This window comes from Schistocerca gregaria, chromosome 6 (assembly GCF_023897955.1).
Source record: "Schistocerca gregaria isolate iqSchGreg1 chromosome 6, iqSchGreg1.2, whole genome shotgun sequence".
Taxonomy (NCBI): domain Eukaryota; kingdom Metazoa; phylum Arthropoda; class Insecta; order Orthoptera; family Acrididae; genus Schistocerca; species Schistocerca gregaria.
The window spans coordinates 54,604,864-54,627,560 of NC_064925.1; the positions used below are offsets into that span (position 1 = coordinate 54,604,864).

Here is a 22,697-nt window from a genome sequence, read left to right on the forward strand (position 1 = left end):
TAATCTGTGCATAAATTTAACTTTCAAATAGATTACTAAAATATGATGGATCCAAAACACTTGAGGTATTTACTTGCTCATGTGATTCCTCTGCATTGCAGATACCGATAAAAAAATTTCGTTAGCGCAAGAAAGTAGCAGTTATACCGTGGAAGAAAAGCAACAACTATATTTGGTATCCAAAGAAGGAACAACATTTTAATTCTTACTGGTTCCAGAAGTGCTATGGAGCACCGCCAATATAATTTCAAGGACGTGGCGGAATTAATAATGAAAACCAAGAAAGATCGTTTATCTAATGCAGTGGAAGGGGCACTTAGGTATTTGGCACAAAGAAGCAATAAACAGCCCTACAGAAGACAGTTTCAGAGAAGTGAACCTGCTACTTATTCAGGTTCCGTGTTCACACTATGGCCACGTTTCAGGAAAAAATAAAGCACCAACGGAGACAGCAGCAGGAAACATCGCAAAAGGAAATGTGGTTTACATACGCTTGTATGCTGCTCAGCACGACAGCAAAACCGTGATATAGAAGAATATTTCGATGAGACATGCCACATAAGTAATTTGGAAATGTTTGGTATACACATGTTTTTCTGCACACACCAATAAGATCTGAGTTATAAACAATTCAGAGGACATTCAAACGCCATCTGATGACGAAACCACCTCATATTGGGAAATGCGAAATGTTCTCCACACTCAAAGTGCAGGAAAACCTAGTGAAATGCTGACTGCATTGCCAACTACTATAAATTTGCACACATCTGAGAGAGCTGTATGCCTAAGATTTAACGACCTTAAGTAATTACTGAGGTCTCTGGCAGAACATACAACACAAATATATCACGTCTACAAGATGCATCAGCCAAACGAAATACTTCCATACTCCTGGAAGAATGTGGTAATTCCTATACCAAAGAAGGCAGAAGGTACTATATGTGACTATTACCAAGCCACCAGTTTAATTACATGATGCTTCAAAAATACTAACACGAATTATTTACAGAAGAACAGAAAGGCTAATAGAAAACGACCCTACCTTCAGCCTGCAGCCTAGTTCGACGCAGCTCTCTGTGCTACACTATCCTGTGCAAAACTGTTCATCTCTTCTGAATAAGAACTGCAACCCATATCCTTTTGAACCTCGGTATTTTATTCATATCTTGGTCTATCAATAATTCCTCCCCTTCGATTCCTTCTTGTGATCATACTAGGCCACAAAATTCTCGTATCCCCAGTTCTATTCAGTACCTCCTCATTGGTTACATAATCTACCCATCGGATCATCATTCTGTAGCACCACATTTCGAAAACTATTTTCTTCTTGTCTAAACTGTTTATCGTCCATGTTTCACCTCCAGACAAGGCCCCACTCCAAATACCTCAAAAGACTTCACAGCGCTTAAATATTTGAACAAATTTCTCTTCAGAGACGCTTTTCTTGCCATTGCCAGTCTAAATTTTATATCCACCTTTTTTTTTTTTGCTGCACAAATAGCGAAAATCATCCACTATTTCAGGTATCTCTTTACCTAATATAATTCCCTGACAATTACCTTACTTCGACTACAAAATATTACTTTGTTTTAGTTATGTCCTCCTTTCAAGACTATATCCATTTCGCTCAGTTGCTCTTCCAGGTACTTCGCTGTCTCTGACAGGATTACAACGCCACTGCCAAATCTCAAAGTTTTTATTTCTCCTCCCTGAACTATAATTCCTACTCCAAATTCTTATCTATCTTGGCTGCAACAATGTGTTCACTATGATGCTCGTAGTCGGTGACCTGCATTCGTTGTTCCTTATTCATTTTTAAGCATCCTCCGGCATTACCCCTGTTCGATTTTGTATTCATAATCCTGTATTCACCCGTAGAAACTATAGAAGAGGACATCGATTGGAATACATCCAGCAAGTAGCTGATGACATAGGTTAAAGTGCTACTGTGAGACGAAAAGGTTGGCATAGAAGAGTAATTCGTAATGGGTAAAACTAAAATTAAAAAATAAAAATAAAATAAATAAATACACCTGACCAGAAGTCCAGTTCCTTCTGCCATAAAACTTAGTTAATTCTCACTACACCTAACTTAACCTGCCCATTCTCTAAATTTTGTAACCTACTTGCTCGATTAAGCGATCTAAAATTCCATGCTCTGACTAGTATATTGCCAGATTTTGTTTCTCCTGACGAGTACACAGTCCTTATTAGTCTCCGCCCACAGACCCGAATTGGGGACTATTTTACCTCCTCAATACTTTACACGCAGGAGGATGCCATAGTCATTTAACCTTACAAAAGGGCTACATGCCCTCGGGAAAAGTTACGACTGTAGGTTCCCCTTGCTTTTAGCCGTTAGCAGTACCAGCACAGTAAGGTCATACTGACTGATTTTACACAAGGCCAGAACATCCATTCATCCAGACTGTTGCCCCCTTGAACTAATGAGGACGTTGAGACAAGGAAGACAAACCAACGCGGCGCCGTGGTTCGTAAGACGCAGGTTTTGTAGATTTAGAGAAAGGGCTTTACAATGTTGACTGAAATAGATCTTCGAAATTTCGAAGCTAACAAGGGTAACATTGGGCTGATATTCGGTGCGGTGAATGTCAGTCTCGGGCCGACGTCTTTCAGACTCCAGACAGTCTGCACTTGCGAGCTGGGAGAAGGGCGCTGCCTGCTTCTTGAGGTGTGGAAGGCGGTGTGATGGCTACGAGGAGGAATATGATTCTGGCCAAAGCAATGACAGCTTTACGGTGGGCAGGTGTCTCGGCGTGTGCCAGAGGAAACCTCAACGATACAGCACACGACTGGGGCGTGGCGTGCTGTCGTCTGCACATGGCCGGCAGTGACGACCGCATTCGAGCGGTTCCCGGCCCGAACACCATCCGCACGTGGCTCACAAACTGCTGCCGTGGTTGTATAGCGTGACAGATACTACTTGTCATTTGCACAGTGTTGCTGGAGATGAGTTTGAGCTGTCTGTATTGTGGTGTTTCGTGTTCGCCCAAGATCCCTTCCGACGCCAGCTAATTTTATTGTCATCTCAAGTCGTCCTAATACTAAGATTGGCAGACATTATTGAGGCTTGTGCTTCCACGGATAATCAAGTTTGTCTTATTAGTGTTTATGAAGTCAGTTGAAAATTGTTTGTGCTTCTAAATTTCTGAAGCCCTGTTTACGAGGCTTGACTTAAAAATAAAGTTGTTTAATGGACTACCAAATGAGCCTAGTAACAACCAACCCTACATTCCACTCCCCATCGTAAGTAACTGGCCTATTAAATACTGGTAGATATTTCGATAATCCCATGGGCCTAATACTGAACACAGAAGGCGAAGATTATACACGGTGTTCCAGATGTAATGGTCAATATTCAGGGATATACAGGAACAATCATTCGAAACAAAAAAGGAAGGTAAACATGGGCTCTACAAGGCATATCTTGAGAGCTATGAGCTATTCTTGATCTTCGATACTGTGAAACAAATCTCTCCTACTGCAAGATCTTTGCTTTCCATATTTTGGGAAGTGGTAGTACGGAGCAAAACAAGAAAAAAGAAGTCCAGTAAACTTGTGTTCTAAAAATACATACCTTAAAAGCAATGAGTACTTGTTAATCTTCGCTACTTTGAAACAACTCTTCTAATAAACAAGTCCTCATAACTTTTAAGGTATCCTTTTTAGAGCATATGTTTACTGGACCTTGTTTTCTTGTTTTGTCCATACTACCACTTCGCAAAATATGGAAAACAAAGAGATTGCAGTACAAGAGATTTGTTTCACAGTATCGAAGAACTGCTCGCAGCTCTTAAGGTATGCGTGTTAGAGCCCAAGCTTAGTTGACTTTTTTGTTTCGAATGATCGTTCGTGTCATATCCCTGAATATTGACCATCACTTCTGAAACAACGTCCAGAAAGTAGACTTAATTGCGAAGGGTTTAAGGACGTGGAAGGGGAGCAATTGTTGAGAAGAAAGTTTTAGCCTACCTCCAATATTATTCAGCTTGTACCTTCAGCAAGTAGAAAAGAAAACGAGCAAAAATTTGGAACGTATATAAAAATCAAGGAGAAGGAATAAAATATAGCGTTATCCGATGGCATTCTAATTCTGTCAGACAGCGAAAGACTCTCAGATCTGTCGAACAGAATGGATAGTGTCTTGAAACGCCGTTACCAACATAAGTCAAACAATTGTCATCAAATGTAGTCTAATTAAACCAGACGATGTTGGGAGTATCAGTAAGAATGTGAGACACTGAAAATAGTAGACAAATTTTTCTATTTGGGCAGCAAAACAACAAACGTTGACCGAAATAGATAGGATGTAAAATGCAGATTCACAATAGCAAGAAATTATTTTCTGAAGTAGAGGAATTTGTTAATATCTGATTCCAATTAAGGTGTTAGAAAGGCTTATTTGAAGATATTTGTCTGGAATGTAGCCTTGAATGTAAGTGAAACATGGATGATCAATTGTTCACAAAAAAGTAGAAGCCTTAGAAATGTGCTGCAGAAAAACACTGAAGATTACACGAGGTAAATCGGTTAACTTCAAAAATGGCTCTGAGCACTATGGGACTTAACATCTATGGTCATCAGTCCCCTAGAACTTAGAACTACTTAAACCTAACTAACCTAAGGACAGCACACAATCGGGTAACTGATGAAATGATAGACTAATTACAGAAAAATAGCTTTAAGAAAGAAACTGACCAAATGAAGCATCAATTGACAGGACATAATCACGATCCACCAAAGAATTGTCGGTTTGGTAAAAACCAGCGTTAGCAGGTAAAAATTGTTGGGGGAGATCAAGGCTTCAGGTTAGTATTTTTTAGAGTCATCGCTCTTCTCACTAGTTTAATGTTGTCCGCCACGAATTCCTCTTCTGTGCAAACTTTACATCTCAGAGCAGCACTTACAACCAACGTCCGCAATTATTTGCTCCATCTCCCTCTACAGTTTTTTACCCTCTACAGCTTCCTTTAGTATCACGGAAGTTATTCTGTGAGGTCTTCAGAGAGGTCCTACCATCCTGTCCCTTATTCTCAGTGTTTTTCACACATTCCTTTACTCGTCGATTCTCCGAAGAACCATTTCATTCCATATCTTGTCAGCCCAACTAATTTTCTACATTCTTCTGCAGCACCAAATCGCAAATGCTTTGATTCTCTTCTTTCCGGTTTTCCCACAGTTCATGTTTCCCTACCACACAATGCAGTCCTGCACTTGTACATTCTCTGAAATTTCTTCCTGAAATGAAAGCCTATGTTTAATGGTCTAGAGTTTCCTTGACTAGGAATGTCCTTTTTGCCAGTGCTAGTTTGCTTTTAACCTCGTCCTTGCTCCATCTATCATGCGTTATTCCGCTGCCTAGGTAGCAGAATTCCTTAACTTCATCTACTTTGTGACTCGCAGCACTCTTATCAAGTTTATCGCTCTTCTCATTTCTACTACCTCTCATTACTTTAATCGACAGACAGAGACAGACACACAGAGACACAGACACACAGAGACACAGACACACAGAGACACAGACACACAGAGACACAGACACACAGAGACACAGACACACAGAGACACAGACACACAGAGACACACAAAACTCAAGCTTTCGCAACCCACAGTTGCTTCATAAGGAAAGACGGAAGGAGAGAGAAAGACGAAAGAAACCCACATCCTTTCGTCTTTCCCTCTCCTTCCCTATTTCCTGATGAAACAACTGTGGGTTGCAAATGCTTGAATTTTGTGTGTGTGTGTTTGTGTGTCTATCAACATGCCAACGCTTTCGTTTGGTAAGTTACATCATCTTTTTTTAGATATATTTTTCCCACGTGGAATGTTTCCCTCTATTATATTCATATCATTAGTTTGAACCCAACAATTACGTTTGTTATTGTCACTGTTGCATTTCGAAATCTTTTCTGTCATCTTACTTTCTCTTTCTGTTTTTGCAAGTAGTTTCACTTTGTGTTCACCTTCTTTTTACCGTAATCTACCATACAATTTTATCCTGCCTATATTTACTCAATAATACGTAACCAACCTACAAACTAAAAAAAAAATTCCGCTTTCAACACTACCGCTGCTATAAATCCACCATTCCCAGTTCTCAAACAGTTCATTTCATCTATTAACCATTTCGGCTAGTACTAACAACTTTCGCTTTATTTCCATTTCCGTTTTTCCCACATCACTGATCATTTTTAGCTGCCTCCCACAGGTTTTAACGCCATTATTTCTTCGTCAGACAATTGTTAGCCTCATTTTCATAATCTGCCACCACAAAACCACTCCTTTTAATACATTTACACGCAGTTTTTTCGAAATTTTCCCAAATTTCTCCACCCTTTAACTCGTTTTGGCGGCAACACAACCACCTAACCTTTGTGCACGTCGTTGTTTACCAACCCAAGTTCACAACAGGATCAACATTGCTCAGCTTTAACAAACACTTTTTCGACTTATTTCACACCAGATCTCCAGTTGCTTTCCAGTTCACATTTATCTCTCCCCATATATTTTTATATTTATTTTTATTTTCAGTTCAGCCTCATGTTACACTTTCCACCTCTAATACCATGCGACCCTCACAACATCCCCACAACAACCGCATTAAGTTTTATTTAGATTCTCTCCGCAAACATGCCTTCACCCTAGCCAGATTACGCTCCCATCTTTTATTTACTCAGGCTTGTCTGACATTTGGCATTACCCCCAAAGGCCTCATAAAGTTCCCATCTTTGGCTGTAACCCTTTTTTTCCATCAGTCCCTGTACCAGTTCCAAAATGAACAATCCATAGCCCTAACCAACCTGAATCTTCACCTACACATCCTCAGCCAATGAACACACTCGTCAACTCATATCCTTAATGAAAATCCTCAATTTTCCCTCTCCCAGATCCACACCGGCTGTTCAGAGCATCCTCCTACAGGCCAACCGCAAATTACAACAGCATGCCGCCCTCCACCTCAAAAAACTATTCGATTTCCTGGTTTCCCACCTCCGGAAAGGCAACTCACTCACCCTCCACATCCTTTTCCAGCACACCTCAACCTCCTCTCATTGCACACAGACCCAATCTCTCCCATCTACTCAATCCCCCACTTCCAGCTCCACTCCCCCAAAACCTCAAAATTCCAATCAACACAATCTGGAACCACAACACCCTAATTCAGTAGTTACCTTTCCTCCAAACCTCTCTCCCAATCCGAAACCTCTGTCCTATCCAAAGGCCTCACCTTCAGCCCTATTCCCAGATTCAACCAAACAGCCCTTGTCAAAGATATACTTTCCTACACACTTACTCTCTACTGGAAATATGACTTTGCTACGAAGAAAAATAATCCTAATCCTACTGCTAATGATCCAACACCCCAAGACACTATCCAAATTGAACCCTGCCTGGAACAGTTCCGTCCGTCACATCAGGACCCACCTCCTATTCCTCAAAATCACCCTCTCCAAACTTTCCAGGATTTTCTCACTTCCAGCCTTGCCTCTCAATCCTCCTTAAAAAACCTTAATCCTACTCCCAACATCACCACTGCTGAAGCCCAGGTTATCCGTGATCTGAAGGCTGACCAATCCATTGTCATTCTTCTGGTGGACAAGGGTTCCACGACCGTGGTACTTGATCGTCGGGAGTATGTGGCTGAGGGACTGCGTCAGCTTTCAGACAACACTACATACAAAGTTTGCCAAGGTAATCCCATTCTTGATGTCCAGGCGGAGCTTCAAGGAATCCTCAGGCCCCCTACAAAACCTTTCACCTAACTCCATCAACCTCCTGACCACACCGACACCCTTCACCCCTACCTTCTACCTACTTCCTAAAATTCACAAACCCAATCATCCCAACCAGTCCAGTGTAGCTGGTTACCAAGCCCCCACAGAAAGTATCTCTGCCAACGTAGATCAACACCTTCAACCCATTACATGCAGTCTCCCATCCTTCATCAAAGACACCAACCATCTTCTCGAACACCTGGAATCCTTACCCAATCTGTTACCCCTCGAAACCATCCTTGTAACCATTGATGCCACTTCCCTATACACGAATATCCTGCACGTCCAGGGCCTCGCTGCAATGGAGCACTTCCTTTCACGCCGATCACCTGCCACCCTACCTAAAACCTCTTTCCTCATTACCTAAGCCAGATTCATCCTGACCTACAACTACTTCACTTTCGAAGACAGACATGCCAACAATTAAAGGGAACAGACATGGGTACCAGGATGGCCCCCTCGTATGCCAACCTATTTATGGGTCGTTTAGAGGAAGCCTTCTTTGTTACACAGGCCTATCAACCCAAAGTTTGGTACAGATTTATTGACGACATCTTCATGATCTGGACTCACAGTGAAGAACAACTCCTGAATTTCCTCTCCAACCTCAACTCCTTTGGTTGCATCAGATTCACCTGGTACTACTCCAAATCCCATGCCACTTTCCTTGACGTTGACCTCCATGTGTCCAATGGACAGCTTCAAACATCCATCCACATCAAACCCACCAACAAGCAACAGTACCTCCATTATGACAGCTGCCAACCATTCCATATCAAACGGTCCCTTCCCTACAGCCTAGGTCTTCATGGCAAACGAATCTGCCCCAGTCCGGAATCGCTCAACCATTACACCAACAACCTGAAACAGCTTTTGCATCCCGCAACTACCCTCCCGACCTGGTACAGAAGCAAATTACGAGAGCCACTTCATCCCCTCAAATCCAGATCCCACCACAGAAGAACCCCAAAAGTGCCCCACTCGTGACAGGATACTTTCTGGGACTGGATCAGACTCTGAATGTGGCTCTCCAGCAGGGATACGACTTCCTCAAATCCTGCCCTGAAATGAGATCCATCCTTCATGAAATCCTTCCCACTCCACCAAGAGTGTCTTTCCGCCGTCCACCTAACCTTCGTAACATATTAGTTCATCCCTACCCGTGGTCTAGGGGTAACGTCTTTGATTCATAATCAAAACGTCTTCGGTCCTGGGTTCGGTGTCCGCCACCGGCTAAATTTTGATAAATAATCAGCATTGGCGGCCGAAGACTTCCGGCATAAGAAGTCAGCCTCATTCTGCCAACGGCCTTGTCAAAGAGGGCGGTGGAGCGGATAGAGGTTCAGGGCACTCTTGTCCTAGGGGTGGGAAATTGCCCCTAAAGGCGGAAGAATCAGCAATGATCAACGACATGGGGATGCAGAAGGCAATGGAAACCACTGCATTAAAGAAACGTAACGTGTATCCGCAGGACATGTGGCTTGTAGTTGAAGTGTCATGATGATCTCTCCATTGGCGAGAGATTCCGGAATAGTCCCCCATTCGGATCTCCGCGAGGGGACTGCCAAGGGGGAGGTTACCATGAGAAAAAGATTGCATAATCAACGAAAGGATAATGTTCTACGAATCGGGGCGTGGAATGACAGAAGTTTGAACGTGATAGGGAAACTAGAAAATCTTAAAAGGGAAATGGAAAAGGCTCAATCTAGATATAGTAGGGGTCAGTGAAGTAAAGTGGAAGGAAGACAAGGATTTCTGGTCAGATGAGTATCGGGTAATATCAACAGCAGCAGAAAATGGTATAACAGGAGTAGGATTCGTTATGAATAGGAAGGTAGGGCAGAGGGTGTGTTACTGTGAACAGTTCAGTGACCGGGTTGTTCTAATCAGAATCGACAGCAGTTCAGGTATACATGCCGACGTTGCAAGCTGAAGATCAACAGATAGAGAAAGTGTATGAGGATATTGAAAGGGTAATGAGGTATGTAAAGGGGGACGAAAATCTAATAGTCATGGGCGACTGGAATGCAGTTGTAGGGGAAGGCGAAGAAGAAAAGATTACAGGAGAATATGGGCTTGGGACAAGGAATGAAAGAGGAGAAAGACTAATTGAGTTCTGAAACAAGTTTCAGCTAGTAATAGAGAATACCCTGTTCAAGAATCACAAGAGGAGGAGGTATACTTGGAAAAGGCCAGGAGATACGGGAAGATTTCAATTGGATTACATCATGGTCAGACAGAGATTCCGATATCAGATACTGGATTGTAAGGGGTACCCAGGAGCAGATATAGACTCAGATCACAATATAGTAGTGATGAAGAGTAGGCTGAAGTTCAAGACGTTAATCAGGAAGAATCAATACGCTAAGAAGTGGGATACGCAAGTTCTAAGGAATGACGAATTACGTTTGAAGTTCTCTAACGCTATAGATACAGCAATAAGGAATAGCGCAGTAGGCAATACAGTTGAACAGGAATGGACGTCTCTAAAAAGGCTGTTGATATACTTTTCGGGGTGTGAGGTCGCGGTCCAAGAACTTTTTCTGCTCCTTACGTTTCGTCCAGGACTGCGCTGGACTTGCTCAGAGGCGCTGCTCCGCTGAGTCTTGCCGACTTGAGTCAGTCGGCAAGACTCAGCGGAGCAGCGCCTCTGAGCAAGTCCAGCGCAGTCCTGGACGAAACCTAAGGAGCAGAAAAGTTCTTGGACCACGACCTCACATCCCGAAAAGTATATCAACAGCCATGTCACCCGGTCGTGAAAACCTTCATTCTACAGAGTCTAAAAAGGGCCATCACAGAAGTTGGGAAGGACAACATAGGTACAAAGAAGGTAGCTGCGAGGAAACCATGGGTAACAGAAGAAATACTTCAGTTGATGGATGAAAGGAGGAAGTACAAACATGTTCCGGGAAAATCAGGAATACAAGTCGCTGAGGAATGAAATAAATAGGAAGTGCAAGGAAGCTAAGACGAAATGGCTGCGGGAAAAATGTGAAGATATCGAAAAAGATATGATTGTCGGAAGGACAGACTCAGCATACAGGAAAGTCAAAACAACCTTTGGTGACATTAAAAGTAACGGTGGTAACATTAAGAGTGCAACGGGAATTCCACTGTTAAATGCACAGGAGAGAGCAGATAGGTGGAAAGAATACATTTTACTGCCTAGTAAAATAACCAATGACGGACGGAGGAAGGAGGACATCAAAAGCAGACTCGCTATGGCAAAAAAGGCATTTCTGGCCAAGAGAAGTCTACTAATATCAAATACCGGCCTTAATTTGAGGAAGAAATTTCTGAGGATGTACGTCTGGAGTACAGCATTGTATGGTAGTGAAACATGGACTGTAGGAAAACCGGAACAGAAGAGAATCGAAGCATTTGAGATGTGGTGCTATAGACGAATGTTGAAAATTAGGTGGACTGATAAGGTAAGGAATGAGGAGGTTCTACGCAGAATCGGAGAGGAAAGGAATATGTGGAAAACACTGATAAGGAGAAGGGGCAGGATGATAGGACATCTGCTAAGACATGAGGGAATGACTTCCATGGTAGTGGAGGGAGCTGCAGAGGGCAAAAACTGTAGAGGAAGACAGATTGGCATACGTCAAGCAAATAATTGAGGACGTAGGATGCAAGTGCTTCTCTGAGATGAAGAGGTTAGCACAGGAGAGGAAATCGTGGCGGGCCGCATCAAACCAGTCAGCAGACTGATGACAAAAAAAAAATTATGAAATCCCCAAACCACCTTCCCTACCCTCTGGCTCCTAACCTTGTAACCGCCCCCGGTGTAAAACCTGTCCCGTGCACCCTCCCACCACCACCTACTCCAGTCCTGTAACCCGGAAGGTGTACACGATCAAAGGCAGAGCTACGTGTGAAAGCACCCACGTGATTTACGAACTGACCTGCCTACACTGTGAAGATTTCTATGAGGGAATGACCAGCAACAAACTGTCCATTCGCATGAATGGACACAGGCCGACAGTGTTTGTTGGTAATGAGGATCACCCTGGGGCTAAACATGCCTTTGTGCACGGCCAGCACATGTTGGCACAGTGTTACACCGTCTGGGTTATCTGGATACTTCCCACTAACACTAACCTATCAGAACTCCGGAGGACTTTGCCCTTCAGTATATCCTCTCTTCCCGTTACCCACCAGGCCTCAACCTGCTCTAATTTCACGTTGCCGCCGCTCATACCTCACCTGTCATTCAACAACATCTTTGCCTCTGTGCTTCCGCCTCGACTGACATCTCTGCCCAAAGTCTTTGCCTTTACAAGTGTCGGCTTGTGTCTGTATATATGCGGATGTGTGTGTGTGTGTGTGTGTGTGTGTGTGTGTGTGTGTGTGTGTGTGTGTGTGTGTGTGTGTGCTCGCGGATTTGAATGACTCTTTACCCTCTCCCTAAAACCCACATCCTTTCGTCTTTCCCTCTCCTTCCCTATTTCCTGATGAAGCAACTGTGGGTTGCGAAAGCTTGAATTTTGTGTGTGTGTCTATCAACATGCCAACACTTTCGTTTGGTAAGTTACATCGTCTTTGAGATATATTTTTCCCACGTGGAATGTTTCCCTATAAATTCTGTTGTCATTAGACTTAATACCACTCAACAGACCCTGTAATTCTTAACTTTCACTGAGGATAACAATGACCTCAGCGAATTTTAAATCCTTTTACTCTGAATTTTTATCCCAGTCTTGAACCTTTCTTTAATTTCTGTCTTGTCCACTTCAATGTAGAGATTGAACAGTAGGGGCGGAAGACTACATCCCTGTCTTACACCCTTTTTAATCCGAGCAATTCGTTCTTGGTCGTCCACTCTTATTATTCCCTCTTGGCGCTTGTACGCCAAACTGATCGTCATCTAGCACATTGTCAATTTTCTTTTCCATTCTTCTATATATTATTCTTGTCAGCAACTTATACGCATGAGCTATTAAGCTGCTTGTGCGATAATTCTCGCACTAGAAGGCTCTTGTTATCTTCGGAATTGTGTGGATGATGCTTTTCGGAAATCCTGATAGTATGTCGCCACTCTCATACATTCTACGCACCAATGGGGATAGTCGTTTTATTGCCACTTCCTCCACTGATTTTAGAAATACCGATGGAATGTTACTACGCCTTCTGCCTTATTTGATCTTAAGTCCTGTCAATCTCTTAAATTCTGATCCTACTACTGGATGACCTCTCTTCTGTATCGATATCTGTTTCTTCTTTTGTAACATCACGTAAGTTTTCCCCCTCATAGATGCCTTCAATGTACTCTTCCCACCAATCGCTCTCTCCCCACATTCAACAGTGAATTCTCATTTCACTCTTAATGTTACCAGCCTAGTTTTTAATATCAACGAAGGTTGTTTTGAATTTCCTATTTGCTGAGTCAGTCCTTCCGACAACCATTTCTTTTTCGATTCCTTCACATTTTTCACGCAGCCATTCCGCCTTAGTTTCCCTTAACTTCCTATTTATTTCACATCTGAATGACTTACAGTTCTGTGCTCCTGAAATTCCCTGGACATATTTGTACTTAGTTCTTTTGCCGATCAATGAAGTATTTCTTCTGTTACCCACGTCTTCTTCGCATTTACCTTCTTCCCAATTTCTGTGATTGCCCTTTTGCGAGATGTCCATTCCTCTTCAACTGAACTGTCTACTTCATTATTTACTATGTCCATATCTCACTTCCTTTTAAAAAAGGTTTCATCCTGACTAGTCCGTTAAACATCAACCTGCTCTTCATCGTTACTAAATTGTGATCTGATTCTATATCTGCTCCTGGGTATACTTTGCAATTCAATATCTGATTTCGGAAACTCTGCTTGACCATGATGTAATCTAATAAGAATCTTTCCATATATCCCGGTCTTTTCAAAGTGTACTTCCACTTGTGATTCTTGAACAGAGTATTTGCTATTACTAGCTGAAATTTATTTCAGTACTCAATTAGTCTTTCCCTTCTCTCATTCTAGTACCACGTCCGTATTCTCTGATAACCCGTTCACCTATTTCTTCCTTTGCAACTGCATTCCGATCCCCCATGATTATTCCTTTTCCCCCTCCCTTTACTCGTTCATTATCGACATATGCTTTATCTCTTAGTCATCTGCCTCCGACCTAGGCATGTATACCTGAACTATTGCCGTCGATATTGGTTCGCTATCGATTCTGTTGCGAACAGCCTTATCACTCAACTGTTTACAATAATTCTCTCTCTCTCTCTCTCTCTCTCTCTCTCTCTCTCTCTCTCTCTTTCTCTCTGCCCTATCCTGTTCATAACTAATCCTACTCCGTCACACGATTTTCTTCTGCTGTTGATATTACACTATATTCGGCAGCTTTGTCTTATTTCCTTTTCACTTAATTGACTCCCACTGTTATCGAGATTGAGCCTTAACATTTTCATTTTCAGACTTTCCAGCTTCCCTGTCACGTTCAAATTTCTAACATTCCACTCCTGGACTCTTAGGATGTTACCGTGCCGCTCATTTTGAATTTTTTTTTATGGTCACTTCCCCCTTGGCAGTTCCCTCCCGAAAATCCGAATGGGTGGCTATTCCGGAATCTTTTGCCGATGGAGAGATGATCATGACACTTTTTCAGTTACAGCTCACATATCCTGTGGATACACATTATGCTTGTAGAAGTCAGTGGTTTCCATTGTCTTCTGCATTCTGATGTCGTTGATCGCTGATGACTGATCAGCATTTTAGGGGCACTTTTCCACCCAAAGCCAAGTGAATGCCCTGAACCTCTGTCCGCTCTTCTCCCCTCTTTAAAGAGGCCTTTGGCAGAACAACGGAGATTTTATGCCCGAACTCTTCAGCGGCAGTTACTAATGATTTTGTTTCACAATTTAAGTAGTGACTAGGTTCGAATCCTCGATACAGGATGTTCTGTTTATTATCAAAGACGCTACCCGACGACGGAGGTGTAGTCAGCATGTCAAATGGATAAGGCTGCAGTAGTTATGCACATATAAAGAGGCTTGCATAAGGTAGAGTAGTGTGCAGTGCTGCATCAAAGCCGTCTTCTGACTGAAGACCGAAACAGCAAAACATGTTGAAGGTAGGTAGAAGTTGTGTAAAAATTGATAGCAAACTCAGATGCTGCCCATGGAGGCTACGGAAGCCCCCACCTATGTATCGAAGTGGATGTGGCTCAGTGGGCGCTCATCACTGGATCCGCTGGGTCCCCGCACAACAGCTAGACGTCGGAAACGGTGTTTCCGTTGCCAACTGTGAGACATTGGTGAGGTTGTCATCGATCTACGATACCACAGATAAAGTTATAGATTGTGCGAGATTGAACTTTATTCTATTTCAGATGCGTGTCATTTTAAAGTGTCCCTGATGTTAATTCGTGTCATAAATAAGAAGTGCCAAGGCATCCGTAAACTGGTAATCGAAAACACAACCTACAGCGAAGCTGCCTACGTGTAGGAATCCGTGTTGTAGGCAAGGTGATTGCTATCAGCGCATCCACGATCGTGTTGCATCTTCTGCATAAAGCAATATCTACATCTACACACATACACCGCAATCCTACATACGGTGCGTGGCGGAGGGTACCTCGGTACACAAATAGCATCTGCTCTCTCCCTGTTCCACTCCCAAACAGAACGAGGGAAAAATGACTGCCTATATGCCTCTGTACGTGCCCTAATCTGTCTTATCTTTGTGGTCTTTCCGTGAAATGTAAGTTGGCGGCAATAAAATTGTACCACAGTCAGCCTAAAATCCGGTTTCTCCAAATTTCCTCAGTAGTGATGCACGAAAAGAACGCCTCCTTTCCTCTAGAGACTCTCACCCAAGTTCCTGAAGCATTTCCGTAACACTCGCGTGATTATCAAACCTACCTGTATCAAATCTAGGAGCCCGCCTCTGAATTGCTTCTATGTTCTCCCTCAATCCGGTATGAAAGGTATCCCAAACGCTCGAGCAGTACTCAAGAATAGGTCGTATTAGTGTTTTGTAATCGGTCTCCTTTACAGATGAACCACATCTTCCCAAAATTCTACCAATGAACCGAAGACGACTATCCGCCTTCCCCACAACTGCCATTACATGTTTGTCCCACTTCATTTCGCTCTGGAATGTTAAGCCCAAACATTTAATCGACGTGACTGAGTCTTCAAACATTACAGGATTCTTTTTCCTATTCATCTGCATTAATTTACATTTATCTATATTTAGAGTTAGCTGCCATTCTTTACACCAATCACAAATCCTGTCTGTCATCTTGTATACTCCTAAAGTCACTCAACGACGACACCTTCCCGTACAGCACAGCATCATCAGCAAACAGCCGCACATTGCTATCCCCCTATCATTTACGTAGATAGAAAACAACAGCGCACCTACCACACTTCCCTGGGGCACTCCAGATGATACCCTCACCTCCGATGAACACTCACCATCAAGGACAACGTACTGAGTTCTATTACTTAAGAACTCTTCGAGCCACACTCATATTTGGGAACCAATCCCATATGCTCGTACCTTAGTTAGGAGAAGTATACAAGACACAAGATGAGTGGAAAGTACATTTGTGACTTGGGTCTGAAGTGCGAATGTGCAAGCGGTGCACATCGTCACTAATAATAAGTGTAGATGTTGAGACTGAGTTTCTTTAATATTTTTTTTTCGCAATTCGATTCACTAACACCTAATGGAGTATTCGACGTCCACATATCATAGTTTAATTTTTGTTAGTTTAATACGTACTTGCGCGCTTTCTGGCCACTGCCGACGGGGGAGGTGGTACCAGAGGAGGTGGAGGCGACTGCGACGGCCACGCCTCCGCTGGCGGGGGCGGCGCCGCCGAACAGGCCGAGCAGCGAGGGCCGCTTGCGGTACGCCGCCCCCGCAGCAGCCGCATTCTGGAAGTGCTCCTCCGGGTTGGTCGTCACTTCCTGCACCGCGCCGCACGCCGCCGGCGTCGGTGCGGGGTCGTCGTCGGCGACGCCTCGGTACAGCGCCAGGGTGGCCGCCGTCTGGCGCCCCGAGGCCACCGTGTACGTGTCGCCGTGTCGTTCGTGGAGCTTCGTCGTCGCGCTCGCGGACCTGGGCAGCGGCGGCGCCGCCCCCCGCGGCTGCTCCCCGCCCTTCCTCAGCGCAGACCTGGCGAACGCCGGGGCGGGGGCGGCGGGGGCGGCGCCAATCGGCCTGGCCGGCCTGGGCAGCTGCGGCGCCACGAACCGCTGCCAGGCGTCGCCGTCGCCGGGCATGGCGGTCTCAGCGGGCGGCGCGGGCTCCTCTCTCTTGCCGCCCCCCGCCTGCGGCGCTAACTTGCGCAGCGCTCCGAATATGGTGGCTACCCTGCCGGCACCCTTGTGCGCCTTGGGCGCTGCCGGCGCCTCGGCGCCATCCACGTCCGCTCCCGAGTCGCCGCCACCGGCACCTGCTGCCCGCGGAGGACTGTGCAGGGAGAGGCCGGCCTTCCCCGGCACGGAGGGCAGCTGTCCGGCCTGCCGGAGCGCCGCCTCCGCGAGCTCCTGCGGGGCGCGGGGCCGCTGCTGCAGGTGGGGCAGGTGCGCCTCCACTGCGACGGGCTCTGCCGGCGCGGGGGCGGCGAACGCCTGCCGCGGGGCGGCCGCAGCCCGGAATAGCGGGATGCGACTCTCGCCGGGTCCCTGCAACAGCGACACGCGCGCCCGGCGTCAGCGCTGCAGCTCCACTGCCAACTCATCACACTTGTTTTTGTATTAGTTATAAGTTTTTGTAATGCTGCACAAAAAAGGTAACAAATAGAGCCCGCCTCCAAGTAGCGGGACACTGGCAACAGCGTCAGTGGGGACGGGAACCAGAGTGGTGTTACTTTCAGTCACTGCGGACCCCGGTCCCCGGACCCAGTCACAGCGGCTAAGTGGCAACATACGACCCACCATAAGAAATTAGACGATGGGTCATAAGAAATAAACAGCTAGTGAAAAATGTGTCAACTCACGACTGCGCTGTAGCTCTGCTTGACACGCCCGCCCTCTCTATAAATCCGAGACAGACTGCGATCGATCGACCTGTTTAAACTGATTGCTTGAGACGAGAATTGCTTTGTAAATTATAACCCATTCTTCTACGTAAAAAAATATGATTCTGAGGTAAATAATTCATACTTGCGGCCACTATCTAGCTTAAAATTACCTATGCCTTCCCATGCAATACTTTTATCAATTTCTTTTGTGTGTAGTTAATTTTTTTTATTATTTCGTTTATCCTCAGCTTTACTAGTACTTGTTGGACGTCAGAACCACCTCCCATTCTCAGTGACAACAGATTATGTGGTGTACAGCCGCCATCAAGAATCCTGCAAAGTCTGGTATGACAACACTGCTAGCCTCAACATCGAAATTTTTAGAAACGCCTTTTCAATCAGCCGAAGGAGGAGTTCAAAATATTTCTATTTTACCGAGCGAGGTGGCGTAGTAGCTACCACACTGGACTCGCAATCGCAGGACGACGGTTCAAACCCGCCTCCCGCCATCCTGATTTAGGTTTCCCGTGATTTCCCTAAATCGCTTCGGGCAAATGCCGGGATGGTTCCTCAGAAAAGGCAGGGCCGACTTCCTTATCCATCGTTTCATAATCTGATAGGACCTATCGTCTTGCTGTTTGCTCCCCTGCCCCGAATCAACCAACCAACTTTATTTTCGTAAGTAGTTGTACTTTTTGATTTCTATTAATTATCTACAAACATCCAAAAAGTACATAGATAACTTCTTTAATACTTTACTAGACAAAGTGCAACTCAAATTTCATAACCCTCTAATCAAACGGAATCATTTGATGTACATCGCAGTAACATTCTACTTGACCTTTCTTAAGTGATTTGTCGTTCCACCTCGTTTCAGCCTAGTTCAGTCACTTCATTAAAACGCAATCTGCATTCGAATAGAACCGGAAATTTTTGACGTCTCCCGATATTATTTGGATGCCTGAACTGTGTCTGTAACTGGTCATCAGAATAACTGCAAACTATATTAAACAATTTTGGGTTCAAGACACACCGTAATTCTGATGTAGGTATTTTTCAACTTGCGCCTGCGTGCGTGCGTCCTTTTCCACGGCGCCGCTGCAAGAGTGATGGTGGCACCACCGACACATTGAGCCAGCAAAATGTTTGAGTGCCTGTGTCTTGTGTTTTTGTTGTCGTTACTTGCAAAGTAAACAAACATATGAAGCCGTGGACCTGCACCACTGGGCAACGAACGGCGCAAGTTACGTGCACCCACGGGAATTGTGGATATATGAATCAACGTTATTGGTGGGGGCTGGAATGAATGCTATTTGCAATACACTATAGGTATATCTCGTAACGCAATTTCAAGCTATTTCTCTCTTTGGAAAATTATGATCCGGCATAGTAGCTAAATGTCACTTCACTAAACTACCAATTTCGTTCAAGGAAGTCATCAACTTTAATTATCAGAGAAACAGTGATGATTTTCTAGTCGATCACCATTACTTGTTAGCTGAATCAAAATTTTAAAATACAGTCAATTACCTGTTTTAACGATTAAGCAGTATGTTAACAACCTTAAGCACAGGGACGGTAGACTCTCACTGTATGACAGCGATCCAGAAACAAATGCTCAGCACTGGACATACTGAAAGCTGCCTGTATATTTGCAATTTCATTTTTGCTTTTCTTAAATCACGATTTTTTACAATAATTTGCGTCTGTACACTATAATCAGCTTCGATTAGTCAAAAAAAGCAGTTTGAGCTATCTCTGTCTCTCCGCTTATGCATTTTGTATATATGGAAGCTGGTTGCAAGCCATCAGCCAGCTTAACATATTTGCGGTTTTAGAACCACGAGGTGACATTATTCGAATGAGTTTCGTCTTTTTCTTCCTTTTTTTTTGTTTCAGAAGTAGCCTGGTATGTTCCGATTCTTCTCTTCTGTCGACGCGAGCTGATTTCGTTTTCTACAATTATGAATATACATGGGAGATTTTCCATTACTCGTCGCGATGACTATTACACGAATGTATAGGTTATTTAAGTGTTGCGTTCCAATTATTAGTACAGTTATTGTGCTATCAGTCCTCGGATACACTTGCGACAATATGCTTCAGCGTGATGAAACCGAAGTTCGTAATCTGCTCCCTTATTGCTTAATGGGAGCACATTGTAGGACCGATCTTCTCAATCAGTGTTGTTGCACGTTGAAATTTATCTTCTCTCCCGCAGTCCGAATGAGTTATTGTTCTGCTAGAATGAAAATATTGAGAGCATGTAATTTTGTTACTCACTGCGATAACTTGCTTTGTATTTCCTACTTTAAGAACACTTATAGGCTAAGTGAGTCAACAGAACTATTTTCGGACAGTATATATGGTATTCCAGGAGAAATGATCAATATTAAGGGATATGACATGAACGGTTATTTGAAGCAATGAAATCTATTAAACCTGGGGTCTAAAATGCATACCGAAAGACCTATGAGCACTTCATCTTCGATAGAGTGAAACATCTCTTCTCCTTAACAAGTGCTCGGATCTCCTAAGGTATACATTTTAGAGCCCATATTTACTAGCCGTTCTTATTCTGAATGAGAGCTTCTGTCACATTCCTTGATGTTGACCATTCCTGATGGCCACCCTGTATACATCTATTGGCAACCATTTCCTTGATTTGTTTTGCTCCACGAAAGCCATTTTATTTATTGCCTCACTTAACTCGGCTACAAGTTGCCCTGCCGCCATATTGTGCACGCTTATCTCTACCGGCCTCACCGTGTAAATGCTCAGATATGTAACGAACACTTTGCTGAAGCAATAGTATTCTACTATTATACATCATTAGCAATAAATGCTCCGTTTCTTGCACGAGTTTAGATTTCAGATGGAGAAACGTAAATCGATGATTGCTGTCTTGGAAAACTGATGATTTCTGAATGCAATGCACAGTGAATACAATTCTAGTGATATATTTTGTGGAATACACGATACTAAGGAGCTCTCTAATTGCAATAGTACGAAGATTTTTGTTTTGAACTTTTATCTCCTTTTTTAATGATTCAAGAACGTACTTAAATCTTATTTTAAATCAAAATTCAGTCATTTTAGATAAGGGAAATCATTCTCATTGGGGTATAAGCTAAAGATAAACACGCTACATAATTTTTGGGTCAGTTCTTGAGGTATCATTACTTACCGTTTGATGTCTGAATAGCGGGCAACGCTAAAATCATTTAGGATGCGTCTACTTTAAATAGCTGTATTTATCTTTGAGTGTTTCGTTAATATTTGTGGCCAGCTTGCGTTTCCACTTGTTTTTGAATTGTAGATATTCATTTATTACAGCATAGCTTAACAGTTCAGGATTTTACCCAACTGCTCACGGTACTCTTACATTTTTATTACGCAAAACACACACACACACACACACACACACACACACACACACCTTACAAAATGTCCTGCAGTTAATGTCATCTTTTGCGCCTGAGGATGGTCGTTTCGGCTGGAACCAGTAGTACTAATGAAAGGTCACGCGGCTACTTTGCCAAATCGTAATTTTTCTAAATTACTAAAAAACGATAAATCGTAGGCACCTTAAAGGAATGTATTTTTCTTTATTGTTATTCCGTACCTTTGCTCATTATATGCACGAGTAGGTGGCAAGGATTCATCATGCAGCTGTTAACTCAGATTTTATAAACTGGCAGTATAACTCTTTCCATTTAAAAGAAAAAATTATGAAAAATTTCTTGAAAAGTTGGTGACATGTGTTGCTTCATATCATATGGGAAAAATCATACATAAATTACGCAGGTAACTAAATTTGTTGGCGTGTATGATGATATTCGAGACTGTGGATGTTTTGCGGGGTTACTGCGACAAAGTGGACACCGTCAGCTGGCGGCGGGGGATCGAGGGAGACAAAGAGAGAAATACAGTAAGCTGATTCAGAAGGATGTAGGTTGCAGTGATTATTCGGAGATGAAGAGGCTTGCACGGGGTAGAGTAGCATGGAGAACTGCATCGAGCCCGTCTTTGGACGGAAGACCAAAACAACAACAACAACAACAACAACAACAACAACAACGCCTGGTACGCAGCACAGCGTGCAGAACGTCTACCACAATCATTTCCTACTCCATCCTAATTATATCTAGATAAAACTACAGCAGTAATTACATCGAAGCCCCTGAATGCGTTAATTTTTCTTACATCAGGTGTGCGTTTTTGTCATCCAACAGACACTTCCCATTTTTGTGGCAACTCCAGGGAAGAAACAAGAGACGGTTTCATAGCTAGTAAAATTTATGTTACCTAAAAACTATCATTGGAACTGTGCTGCAGCTATTGTTATAAAATATTTGATGTCATAAAATTAAAACTGCGATTGAGGAAGTTACGAGTAATGTATCATACCTTGCTTTGTTTTTATAGTCAGTTGCGTGGCACTCTCGTTTGCAGAAGCTTAGCTGTTGGTATGAACTCAAAGTTATTCAAAGAATTAATGATTTGAGACACATTCGGTGTGGTTTAAGTGCTTAAGATTCGCATGTGAGCACCTTTGACCACGCACTGCGCTCTCGTGTCACGGCTTCATCTGCTTATTTGCCAACTCGCGCTAGAGGCAGGAAGCGCTGAACAATGTAAGCGGTTCTTCGTGCGGCAAACATGAGGATTTGATTTAAAAATAAAAAAGGAACTTTTAGTGCGCTTTAGCAACTAGAATATTCGCAATGCATTTCTATCCGTGTATTCTTCCTGTGAGAAAAATTTGAGAGTAGGTTTTGACATGTTGGATTGGACCATTCCGTTGTAAGGAGTGTCGTGCAGAATGTAGATTTAAATCAACCACTTTTTTTACATGCGAAAAGAACCTGTCTCCTATTAGAGACACGTTAAGAGGCAAAAAAAAGTCATTGTATTCGTGTC

General features: G+C 43.5%; 1 protein-coding gene across 1 annotated transcript in view; it reads right to left on the reverse strand.

Moving 5' to 3' along the window:
- The window catches only part of LOC126278722 (histone-lysine N-methyltransferase SETD1A-like), a 493,303-nt gene that overhangs the window by 29,877 nt on the left and 440,729 nt on the right, over positions 1–22,697 (reverse strand). The window contains exon 2 of the mRNA XM_049978997.1: positions 16,529–17,436. Coding sequence (XP_049834954.1) covers positions 16,529–17,436 — 908 coding nt within the window. The remainder of the gene's footprint in view (positions 1–16,528; positions 17,437–22,697) is intronic.